The sequence below is a fragment of the Bidens hawaiensis genome, unplaced genomic scaffold (genome assembly GCF_021521415.1).
Source record: "Bidens hawaiensis isolate Kalapana, Puna unplaced genomic scaffold, B.hawaiensis_p1.1 tig00007551_1, whole genome shotgun sequence".
Lineage (NCBI taxonomy): Eukaryota > Viridiplantae > Streptophyta > Magnoliopsida > Asterales > Asteraceae > Bidens > Bidens hawaiensis.
The window spans coordinates 1,039,240-1,051,725 of record NW_027491527.1 but is presented as its reverse complement, the minus strand read 5'-3'; the positions used below and the strand labels follow the sequence as shown (position 1 = coordinate 1,051,725).

Sequence of the window (12,486 nt, the reverse complement as noted above, 5' to 3'; positions counted from 1 at the left end):
GAGGTGATGATGAAGAAGATGGTTTGGTTTGGTTTGGTTTGGTTTGGTGGTGATTGAAGCGTATATGACGAGTAACGGAGTTAGTCAACCTAACGGGATTGTTAATTTTCACTATTTTACCTTTATGTTTTAGGGGGTCGTTAACTTGTTACCATTTTAATGTCTTTTTATAATTTTAGAGAAAATAATCTTGTATACATACAACCTTGTTTTTTTTAGTCTCCAAATCACTTGTTTCTATGTATTCTCCAAATAATCTATACAAGTCACCGAGCCAACCTCAATGATAAAGCCATGAAAGTCGATAGTGTATCCATTTATTCATTCCAAACATGATTGTTTACTTTTTCAGGCATCCAACTATTCCACTTAAAAATAAACGAAATGCCCGAATTTGAATTATTGAACGAAATCTTTTTCATGGAGGACATTGAGAAAATTTTAAAAGGTCCGTTAGGATACTGATGATGACTCTTTGCTTAGCTTAGATCATTTTTCCATTCTAGCCATCTACCCATACTCGTTTTTATTATCTACTTGCTGATAACCACAATCATAGACGATACCTAGGATTCAAGATCTTGACAACGACCCTTGTGGAAGCACTCGTTCAGCCTGGTTAAATTCATGTGTTCTTTAGCTTGAAAATTAGTTTTAATTTATACTATATCTAGATATAATAGAAGTCCAGTTGCATCAAACAGTGGTGGGCCAAACTGCTAACATTTAGAAGTTATGGTTTATTTAAAAAAAAAGGTTAAACCTACTGCTTTTTAGTAATGCCTCCAAGAAGCCTAACCTCCTTGCTCGGAATCGGAAGACGAGAACCTGAGAACGAAGACGTGGTGTTGTGGCCTGAGCCGTCGTTGAAGTTAGTGGCTGATAAGAATGTGTACAGGCCAGGCGATCTGGTTACCATTACCGTTGAGATCCGTAATCCTCCCGGCGAGTCTTCCTTGCTACTTGATAAGTTAAGCTTTCAAGCCACCGGCATTGAGAAATTGGATACTCAGTGGTTCAACACGAACAAGCCATTACCTAATAATAATTCTTCTGATTCCTCCAATCACAACAGGAGAAGAAGAGGTCAACTTTGCATTTCCATTAACAACTGTTTCATTTCTATTATTATTATTATTATTATTATTATTATTATTATTATTATTATTATTGTTCATTGTTGATCCGTGAAAGTGCAAATCGAGTGATTTGAAGTGCGAATACTCAAAATGCCGCCCTGTTTAGACACGATAAGACCTGTTTAGCAAAAAAAAAGGTACACTATGCAATTAGGAGGCTATGGTTCATCATTTCTTATTGATACATAAAACATATAACTGTCACGCTCTAACCACCAAAGCCAAGTGTTAGACGAGTCATTTTCATGTTTGATACTTGTGTTAATCGCACTGTCTCAAACTTGTTAAACACGATTTGCCAGCCTATGCGTCGTTTTGTTCCACAAATAAAGTTGAACATCAAATAACGGTTCCGTCTCTTAACAGGTGAATATATTTTCATCGGCTGTAGGAGTTTCTTTTACTTCTATAGGTATTGCGTTAGGTCTCTAGGAGTTTAGACCTTTGCAAACGGAAAACAAATAGTTGTATTAAATTTGGTTAGATTGAATAATGCTGCATATAAGATAATAAGAAAATGCAAGTCTGGTGATCTTAAGTTATTTATTTCACAAAAGAAGGTTGAATATCAAATAACCGTTCCGTCTCTTAACAGGTGAATATGTTTTCATGGACGCTTCGGTGTCATCTGTGGTTTCCAATCAACTTCTGTCATCCGGGACAACAAGGACATGTAAGCCATATCTTTATTTATCTTCAATTTTGTTCTGTGTAACATGTCATTTTTTCGACTCGGCTCAGTTAATATTTATTATAAGTTTGAGAAATTGATTGCCGGTAACTTACATATTCACATTGTGAAGTTCTTCTTACATAACAGTATCACACTCATGCATCTTCTTAGGATGAAAATTTTGGTTTTTGTGCATTTGTTTTAACACTGTGAATGCCATATGTTATATACAGATATATTGAGGATGAATCTGCCAACAGTCATACCTCCATCATACAGAGGATCTACCGTTCGGTACCTGTATCATGTAAAAAGTGTTTTGTCTGGAAAATACCTAAATATGAATGATGGGCGCCCACGTCACCAACTACCTGCAATAGTTTGTCTTTCAACTTATTATTCCTCCTGTATTTGTTTTCTAGAATTTTTCTATATGTAGTTTGAACTTAATGTTAGAACTTAAGTTAGGTCAAAAGCAACTTTCAATATTGTAGACTCACTTGTTAATAACAAGTTGTTATTATGTGAAACTGTTCGAGAGGACAAAAGTGGATGGAAGGTTATAGGAAAAAGAAAAAGAAAAGGCACTCTTATTAGTATATGCATAGAGAGGAGAGTTATGTGATTTTTTTTAAGATATTAATTTGATACGTGACAGTGTCCATCATGAAAACTTTTGATTGTATACACTCTAGCATGAAGAAAGCTACGATCTATTAGCCTATTAGGAATGATTATGTGTCATGTACATGATATATTACTAGATACAAATTTCAGTTCACATATAAATATATGCATTTAACAGAATGATAATAAATGTTTTGCTTCCATTTCTTAGTTATCTTTTTCTTTATTCATTTTTTTTATGTATGCAACTCTTTAATTCTGCAGGAAGCTCGCCTGCCATTGCAAATATGGGTCACTGAAAGGACAAATGGTTTGTTAAATGAAGAAACTGGAAGTAACGGTATCATTTTATTTTTAATATCTTACTTGCATGTTACTTGGTTGATGCTTGAGCTTTATCTTTGATTTAAGTTTTATTAATATTAAGCTAGGATTTTAACGGCTTCGAGCATTGTGTAAATTGTGTAAGGGTCAGTCATCTTAACACTTTTGCTGATAAGTATTGGGTGATGAATGTTAGTAGGCGTTATATGTGGCAACTAATTGACTTCTTAGACTATACCCATTCACAATCTCTCACAACCCAATCTATATTAAAATAATAATATCTCTTTTTTCTATCTACACGCCCAACCCTACTCAATTTTTAACACACATTCACAACCCATCCCAACTTAAAAAAAGTATTTTTTTTAACGAAGTCCGTTTTTAATAAAATTTATGTCGGAATGTTCATAATTTTTTTTAAGAAATATCGTGTATTTAATTATTTTTTTTAGTTCGAATATTAAAAGTTAATTGAATAATTAAGTTATTGGGGGGTTAGTTTGGATTGCAATCTGGGTTTGCTCCACCAACCCGGATTGCCAATCTAGATTGCTTTATTTTCTTTTTTTAATTTTTTTTTAACTTTGGGCCCACCAATCTCATTTAGATATTAAATTATTAATAATGAAAGGTATTTAAGTATGATAACCCTTGTGCCTTGGGTGACTATTGTCTGATAAATATGTATAATACGGTTAGTTGTTTTCTCAAGTAACAAAGTTAATGTCTTAGATAAATTAAATCTTGATTGACCTAATTTCTAATAGAATAATTTATTTTGAACAAGATATGATGTTTCAAACATTTCAGGTATTGTTCCTGCTACACCTATTCTTTTGGATGTTTATTGGAAAGATATGGATGCTGAATCTGAGTGGGTAAGCTGCAGAAACCATCTGTTATAAAGTGTTCTCATTGTTATTTATTTATTTATTTATTATTATTATTATTATTATTATTGTTATTATTGTTATTATTATTATTATTATTTCTCACAGTTGTAGTTCTGTGCAGGCTAGGGCTAATGAAACTTTTGATGGGGTAGAGGAAGATTTTGAAAGTCAAAGGGATGACGTGTCATCTGTGTCTTCATACAATCCTGCAAGGGCAAGTTTACAGAAAGTATTCGGTAGTCAACTGTCTTTGCAATCATCTAGTAAGGATGTACCTTACCATGACCAAAAGTCAACCGCATCTTCATATATGGCGCTCCCTCAAGTCTCCGCAGCTGAAGTACTATATGGTTCTAGTGAGGGTAAGCAAAATTTGAATGCTTAGTTTATATGTTTATGTCTAAAGAACGATTTTTTTCAGTTTTAGTTGCCAATTTACTTATGACATGGTGCAGTTGTCAATTTTCTTTTGTATGCCAGAATCTTGTTAGTCAATTTGATGAGTATTTAAAACTTAAAAGAAGTGTTTGTTAGTGTGTTTAAGTGACTGCTTTTGATTTTTCTATTTAAGACTTGTGGTAAATAGAAGGCTTAAATGCCTAATACCATAAAAAAATTGCTGTACTTTTTTATTTTTCATGAGAAAGTCTGTCAACCTTTATATTGAGATATTAAACTCCCTCAACTTTAAACTAATTGCTGTATATTAAAATTCTTAACCTTTTCTAAAATGCATGTGTCTTTGAAATAAATAAAATAATAATAAATTAACTCTTAAATTGCTTAACCAAGATGGTATAGTTTTTTTGGCAAAACTTTTGCATGTCACTGTATCAAAGTTACATCAATTTAAGAGTTAATCAGTCACTATATTTAGAAAAGTTTGTAAATGCCTGCACTTTTAAATTAGAAAAGTATATTGGTTTTTTATGATATTAACCCTAAATAAAGCTTGAAACTTAATGAGTAATGGCACTTTGTTTTCCAAGCAGATATATTATCTGCTCGAAGATCATCAGCAATAGTCTCTTCAAATCAGCAGCCAAGTTCAAGATCTCTCTCCATGGAAGATGATTCAAAATCCTCAAGTGTCACAAAAACAGCAGACCCTGTTGCATGTAAGTCATACTGTTTCTTATTCTTTTAAAATCATCTGGTTTATATTTTGCCATCATATTATTAATGCAATAACAGGGTTCATAGTATATACCTCAAACATTAAGTTGTCACTAACGTTCTCTGCAGCAGAAGGTTTCATTCGAGGAAGAAAATCGTACAACATTAGGCTAGATGACCAGGTTCTATTAAGATTCTCACCCACGAAACCTGAGTCAACTTATTACTTTGGTGATATGGTAACATCTCAAATTATCTAGGTTGGTATATGCTTTTGTTGATCGATTTAGTAACGCACAGTATGTACTGCTACAGATAGGTGGAGCTCTTACTTTTTTTCATGAGGAAGGCAGCCGAAGATGCCTTGAGGTATTTTCATACTTGAAATATTTTTATTTGAAATTATTTACAGGTGGAAGTATACGCGGGTTGACTTGGGTGCCTGTAAACGAACCATACATTCAGTGAACGGTTTGGCGGGAAGTTAGTTTATTTTATAAACGAACTAACTTGAACAAAAAATTTTGTTTATCTAGTTTAAAGGTCGTTCATTTATGTTCGTGGACGTTTGTTCACTTAAATTCGTTTATGTTCGTGAATGTTCATTTATGTTTGTTTATTTATTTTCGTTAATACATTCATTTATATTTTTCTGCCAATTACATCTTTGTCTAGTTTTAAGAACTTTATAGGCCCAATAGATTGTTCTTCACATGACTTTTGACTGGTGTTAGCTTAGTTATGTTCGTTCGTTTATGTTCGTGAACCGTTTGTTTATACTGTTAACGAATGAACATAAACGAACACGGACTTGTTCAGTTTCTTAACGAACGAACAAGTAAGCCATGCATGTTTAGTTGTTTGTTTTTGATCATTTGTATGGTTAAAATTAAACGAATGAATGTTCTGTTCGTTTTCATTTGGTTTGTTTTCAAGCCTAGTTGCGAGGCTCGTAAATGAACCGAGCGAACACAAACGGAGCATGTTCGTGTTTGTTTATGTAACTTTAACTGAACAAGTTCTTGAAAACGCGCAATTAAGCAAACATAGTTTTCTTGTTCATGTTTGCTTCGCAACGAATGAAACATACATGAACGAACATAGATGAAATTAATTGAACGTAAACCAATTAAAATTAAATGCGGACATCAATTTGTCAGTCTAAAAATTTAATAAAACCAGACTTAATCGTAATGGGTGATATTTATTTTCATAATATATATGCACGAACAAACTTAAAACAAATGTAATAGAAAAAACATAAATGAATGTTCACGGACATAAATGAACACACAAGATATCGTTCATGTTTGTACAATTAAATAATTGAACAAAAAATGTTCTTATTTGGTCGTTTGTTAAAAAATTTAGCATAAACGAACTTCCCGCCGATTGATTGATGAATGTTCACTGAACGTTCAGTTGTACTTTTTGAATAAGATGATATATGAGGTTTCATGCATTAGAATTACACTTTGGCTGGGTTTAAAAATGTTCAACCGATTTTTTTAAGCTAGCTCTTTTGGTTTTGCCTGTTTGACTCGTTATGGAGAAGTCATGATCCAAATCCACCTATTCATAATTAATGAGTTTCAATTTTTTTATTTGTCTGTTTCAGCTATCTGTAACCTTGGAGTTGTCAGAGACTATAAGTCGTCGATCTGCACATCCATCTCGAAGACATTCCCCAACAATCACCAAGGTTTATAATCTAATTCTTAAAACTGAAATAACTTTTACCATGGTATCTAACCTTTTAACGCTGGCGATTGTCATGTTTATATTATCTTTATTCTATTTGGAAAACTATTTTCTATTATGATTGGTTTAAAAGTTCTACTTCTGTTTTATTGAATTTAGATATGCAAAAGTTGTAACTCTATAGGTTCTTCTTCATTTAGTATTAAATTAATATTTTGTACATGAACCATGAACATATCTTACACTCGTGTCAACCTCAATCATAGCGTTAGCACCCACTCTCACTTGTACCACCGTAATTTGTTCCTTTGTGATCGTTGTGTTCATATTTACCAAATAAAGTATATTCATGTAAATCTCATTTCATTTCAAACAAACTTAGGATTCAAGTTAAGGAAGTTCGTTTTAAGATACCAGCTTTGCGATTTATTATGTTTCAAAAAATCAATAATTTATTCAATTTCTGTTTCAATAGGGGTAACGTTGAATGATTAACTAAAATTGATTTTTGTTGAAAACAACTTTGTGCTTGATTTGTTCATCTTTGTGTTCTTTTTGGTTCAGTTGAGCTGATTTATGCATTATGTTATATTTGGTGTTGCAGTTGTACCTTTAACAGGGTCGGCCTAAAGGGGTGGCAGGGTAGTCGACGGCAACAGACCCGATACCCCGCTAGGCCCGAAATTTTTTCTTTTTTGAAAAAATATATATGTATTTTTATGAAAATAATATGTATAATTAATGTTTTAACACAATTCCATAACCACTAGCTTGGTTTAGTGGTAAAGAGGTATGACATCTAACCAAGAGGTTGTGGTTTCTAGTCTTACTTGAGACATTTTTAAGTTAATTTATATACAAAAGTTTTTTATACAACTAAAATCATAACCAAGGCCATTTAAAATTAAATTGTTTAAACCCAACAAAATGTTCCTTTTACTTAAGGCCCAATTTTTTTTTGCCTTTGGCTCAAAAATTTTTTCGCCTTCTCGGAGCCGGCCCTGACCTTTAATTTAACTATTATACTTGTATCCTTTCATGTAGTCAATGTTACAAGAAAAAGAAAAACTAAATCCAACGTTAAGAAATTAATATTATAATTTTTAGTTAAATGGATAATGTAAATGTGTTAATACTTTTCAGTATTAGGCCTATACCGAAGCTAGCTCAATCTTTTAAACCATTAAACAAGCTTTATTCGATTGCACAAGTAGGTTAAACCAGCCTTTTTGCTGGAGGGAAGTTGCCAGCATAAGCATTTTGAACGGGAAGCTTATTATACTTAATATTCTTGGGTGAATATATGCAGATCCAAAGCGACCACCATGAGGTTGTCGCAGATTTGGTGCAAACAAGTTTTCTGTTTTCAGTTCCAATGGATGGGCCTATGTCTTTTTCCACTAGACATGTTTCAGTGCAATGGGTGCTTCGGTTTGAGTTTTTTATCACTCCAAAGAATGTAGATTGGACCAGGTAACATACTTATTGGCATACCTCATATCGTTGTAGCTGTAAGTAGAGTTGGCAAAATGGGTAGGTCGAGTGGGGTCAACCTGAAAACTTTTTGTTCATTTAGTTCAAAAGTTAAATGTTATATATTAGACTTTCTAAGCACTTTGTATTTTTTGATGACAGATATGAACATCCTCTTTTAATAGAGGGAAGAGACAAATTTGAATGGGTTCTTCCAATAACAGTGCATGCACCTCCATTTACGACAACTGTGTCTCATAGTAGAACTGAAAAGCCGGCTTCTATAGAACCGTTGTGGGATCGTCCTTGATGGTAATTATCAGCAACTATATCTTTACTAAAGAGAGTGGGTAAACTAATCATTGTTGCAGAAATTTTCAAAAAGCAAAAGTTATAGTTTGCATGTTGCGGTTTATTTTTTCAAATTATCTATCTATGCTTATTATAATGCATATTGCATAATACAAGGGCATCTTAAATTTTAAGTAATACAACTATTAATGCTTATTATACAACACTTAAGGCATGTGGTTAATAGTTCAAAGGGGCAGGTTTATCTTATAGGCAGAATCATCCATGAAACTTTTGTGGTTTTGCTCTTTTATTTCCACACAAGTTTTGGTTATTTAAAGAGTATTTACACTTTTGCCCCTTATCTTTACTGATATATTTCTTTTAATCTCAATCCAAGTATGATGTTGAAGAAACTAGTATTTCTTGTTGAATTTGCAACGATATAGGGACATTTTTTTTTACATATGAGCGAGGCGATTTGTGGTAGTACCTATGTCAAACGGGTAGAAAAATATTAGCTTTAAAGGAAATGGGTCAAAGGTGTTGAGTTCGTGAAAAAGTGTTTCAGGTGAGATCAACCAGATTAAACCTGTTTTGACCCGTACAAAATTAATCTTTACATGTGTTTTAAGCTTTCTACCGGTACCCAAGTTTTGTAACGGTATCAGTATGTTATGCGATATTTATACATTTACATTTTGCAGTCTGCAGTAACAAAAACGAGTAGCTGGTAAGATCACATACAAGATGAAGAAGTCCAGCTAGGCTTCACCTGGAAATACCGAAAGACTTGGTTATGGATTAGTTGTAAAGTTACTTTTATCGGGTTTTTGCAGACTAAACAGATGATATATTTTTTTTTCATACATACCGCCCATTTCAGCTGTAAACATTTTGCCATGCCTCATTTGGACCAGTTTTCTTGAATATTTTAAAGATTATTCACTATTATTTTTCTTGTTACAAGACTTGCACGAATATTAGTTCTTTTTATAGGTATAAAAGTAGTCTCACGGGATGCTCTTGCATCATTAGAGATTGTAGTTAGACAACCTGATTATCTCATAGGAATGTTTGACTCATGCTTAGTATAAAAAAGCGCGCCTAGCCGCACACAAGCCATGGGGTGTACTCAGGGTTTTAAATCCGGTTCGTACCGGCCGGTTGAACCGTTTATACCGGGTTTCGAATAGGTAGCCTGTATTTTTAGGCGATTTGCTAGAGCATCAAATTGTCGGTATTTTTAAATTACCGGAATACCGGTTTTAAGGCCAATAGATTTGATACTTTTTTATGGCTCATATTTATTAAAAATGACTTTTAACTTGGTAGATAAAATTAAAACGAGTAAACCAATAAACTATTGCACGCTTTTATTTAGAAAAAAACTTTGTTTGAAAATCAATTACTTTCGTATTATTATTTTTTTATTATGAATTAGCATTTAGATTATTTTTATTATTGAATCATGTACATGTAGACTATTTTTTAAGTTGAAATTGCGTTTATATAAAATTATAGTGTAATTCAACCGATTGAACCTCCCGGTACAACCCAGTTCAATCGGTTATACAATTTTTTAATTCAATCCGATGTGCGTAAAATACCGGTTTTTAAAACATTGAGTGTACTTACGATTCACATTTTACCATTCTCTATCTCTTGGCGTCGCATTATGTCACCACCATCTTATTTTTTGCTTCAACGTCAACGCGTCACGTCGCCATATTATTTTCCGCTTCATCTTTCTACCAAGGAAATACCTATTGTCTTTTCTTTATTTTTAAGATTTCATAATTCAAATAATATATACTAACTTAAAATGCAATACGTAATCATTAAAAAAAATTAAAAAACGAAATTCGCATTTTTTTAAAAGACCAGATTTTATAGAAAATATAAAGGAAACTTCAAACAAGCAGCAAGAAGCCCATGCATCAATATAAAAGAAAAATGACTCCCAGTTTATGCTCGCTCTCTTACTCCTATGATTTACCCATACGAAGAAGTAGGCTTTGACGTCGCTCATCTTCATATCCCTTATTTGAAAGACTAGTCACTTGAGATTCAGAAAATTTTTGAGCCGAGCTCCGCCTTGTGTTTGAGGTTCTTACTGGTCTTCCTAAAGATTAGCAATACACTCCCCCTATTTATGGTATCAGAGCCATAACGAGGCTCCTGTACCGCCTCTACTGGATCTTTTAAGTATGCTCTGTGACTGCCGACGTTGATCGGATCTCTCACGTCAGAACAACTGATCTTGTTCAGGACTCGAACAGTCTGATACGACGTACAAACACTTTCCATGTGTCGGTAGACAATTTGTTCGTGAGGGGTAAGACGACGTTAAAGAGGAGAAGAGTCGCTGTAAATCTCTAGTTTAGTACGAGTTAAGAAAGCACAGAAGGGTGTTAGGTCACGTCAAAACTCAGATATGAACCAAGAGTCGAGTCTGCCCCGTTCCATGTCCAGTCGTTGGTCGTCAGCGTCTAGGATCGATCAGTTATATGGGTTATCTTATCTACCTGATGATTCTAAAATCCCTATTACTAGTATGCCCTTAGTTAATCCTTAGAGTGTCTTTTCAAAACCCCAAAATTCTCTTTCTAAGAGAGTAAAAAAAATAATTAGTTCAAACCCCAACCCAGGTGTCAAGGAGTATGTTCAAACCTCCAAGTTTGATTCACACCAACTTCCAGCCACAAACTCCGAACACCTTTTAAACCTATCCCTTACCCCAGATCTTCCAAGGATCTGCCAAGCACAAGGCTTCACCCACATCCACTTCGGTGCTGTAAGGTTAGCACTGACCTTCCATGGTAAAAAATGTCTACCATCGTTCTCTCGAATCGCCCTAGTCGATTCCAGGTTTGTAGAATACCAACACGACTGTATTGGTACCATCCATACCACGTTGAACGCCGGCACAGTGTTTGTCACCTTCTACCTGAATTTTAACATGCCTCTCAACGATCCATCATTGTTAACAGCCTTGAAACCCCAGATCCAGATTGGAGGTGCCCAACAGGTCAATACCTTTCAAGCAACCTTCCAATCAGATGACATACAGAGTCAAAAACCACTATTTGGACATCATGGTTCCCGGGCATGACAATTCAGGTGACGCGTTGCTAATCGACATCGATTCCAGCGCAGTGCCAACAGTAACACATGTTCCTAAGCAGCTATCCAGAGAAGAGCTCCTCAAGCTCCTCCCAAAAAAATGGATAAATAATTACAAACAAATCCATCAGGCTCCTGTCCAGATAACGACAACTCCAGATTTCGTCCGACTCCAGGACGGTCTTGTCGAACTCAATTTTAAGAAAGAAGACAAAAGAAATGTCTTCTCCACGATGTACATGATGCAGCCTGTAAAGAACCCAGCCTCGACAGAACATTTCCCTTATGACGTGTGCAACTGCCGGTCATGCTTAGACGAAGCAGACAGGGTTGAATACGATGAAGACGTTCCAAAAAAGAAGAAAGGATCCCAAAGGTCTCTAAAGAAGAGATATGAAGCGGGAGATCAAACAGTTGGTCTTCTTGGCGAACCATCGGGTAAGTTTGACTACTATGTCCTTTATGGTGATTCACCATCACAACCAACACCAAGATTAGCCAAACCTTCATCACCCAAAACCCCTCCTAAGTAGAAATGAATGTTTGTCATGACACCTATCCCGTCCATCTCGTCCCCAGATCTCCAGACTGAGTTCCCGGCCCTGACCTCGTTCGAAGATCCTATATAGAAAACAAAGCATAGTTGGAAAGTTCAACCTTCTAGTACTATGAACCCCACAGGATCCTCAAGCCAGATCAGTGCTGCAGAAGCTACACTCAACTGGCAAAGTGAGAATGTTGTTGCCCAGAACAACGCTCTCAAAGCCATCCTAGCTCAGCAGAACAGGTTTAGCCAAACCCAAGAAAGCTTGGTTGGCAGAGTGCAGACCCTGGAGGGTATCATTTATGAGCTACGGACCAAGATGCTTGGTCTTCATAATGAATTACTCCAGTTAGTCAACTCAACTCCTGGCCCACAGACTCAAAACAGTCTAGTCCAGAAAGAAGCAGAGATGAAGTTCCTCAAAGCCCAGCTTGTTGACCTTGAAAGACAGCACAAGCAACAAAGAACTTCAACCATGGCCGATGATCCATGGAGATTACCAAGTGCTCCATTTGTCAGAACAGCCTTTGAGCCACAGCTGCTACCGGTACACACGTGGTCAAAAACGTCACCATC

The 12,486-nt window shown here is 35.0% G+C and overlaps 1 protein-coding gene across 1 annotated transcript; it reads left to right on the top strand.

The window, feature by feature from the left end:
- The first annotated feature begins 779 nt into the window (after window positions 1-779).
- Window positions 780-9,445, top strand: LOC143635535 (uncharacterized). Its single transcript, XM_077103352.1, has 13 exons — window positions 780-1,086; window positions 1,735-1,812; window positions 2,046-2,191; window positions 2,704-2,779; window positions 3,577-3,644; window positions 3,781-4,021; window positions 4,652-4,777; window positions 4,905-5,014; window positions 5,091-5,144; window positions 6,394-6,477; window positions 7,786-7,949; window positions 8,112-8,261; window positions 8,948-9,445. The coding sequence occupies exons 1-12, from the start codon at window positions 780-782 to the stop codon at window positions 8,257-8,259; spliced, it is 1,602 nt and encodes a 533-aa protein (XP_076959467.1). The 3' UTR covers window positions 8,260-8,261; window positions 8,948-9,445.
- Window positions 9,446-12,486: the final 3,041 nt, after the last annotated feature.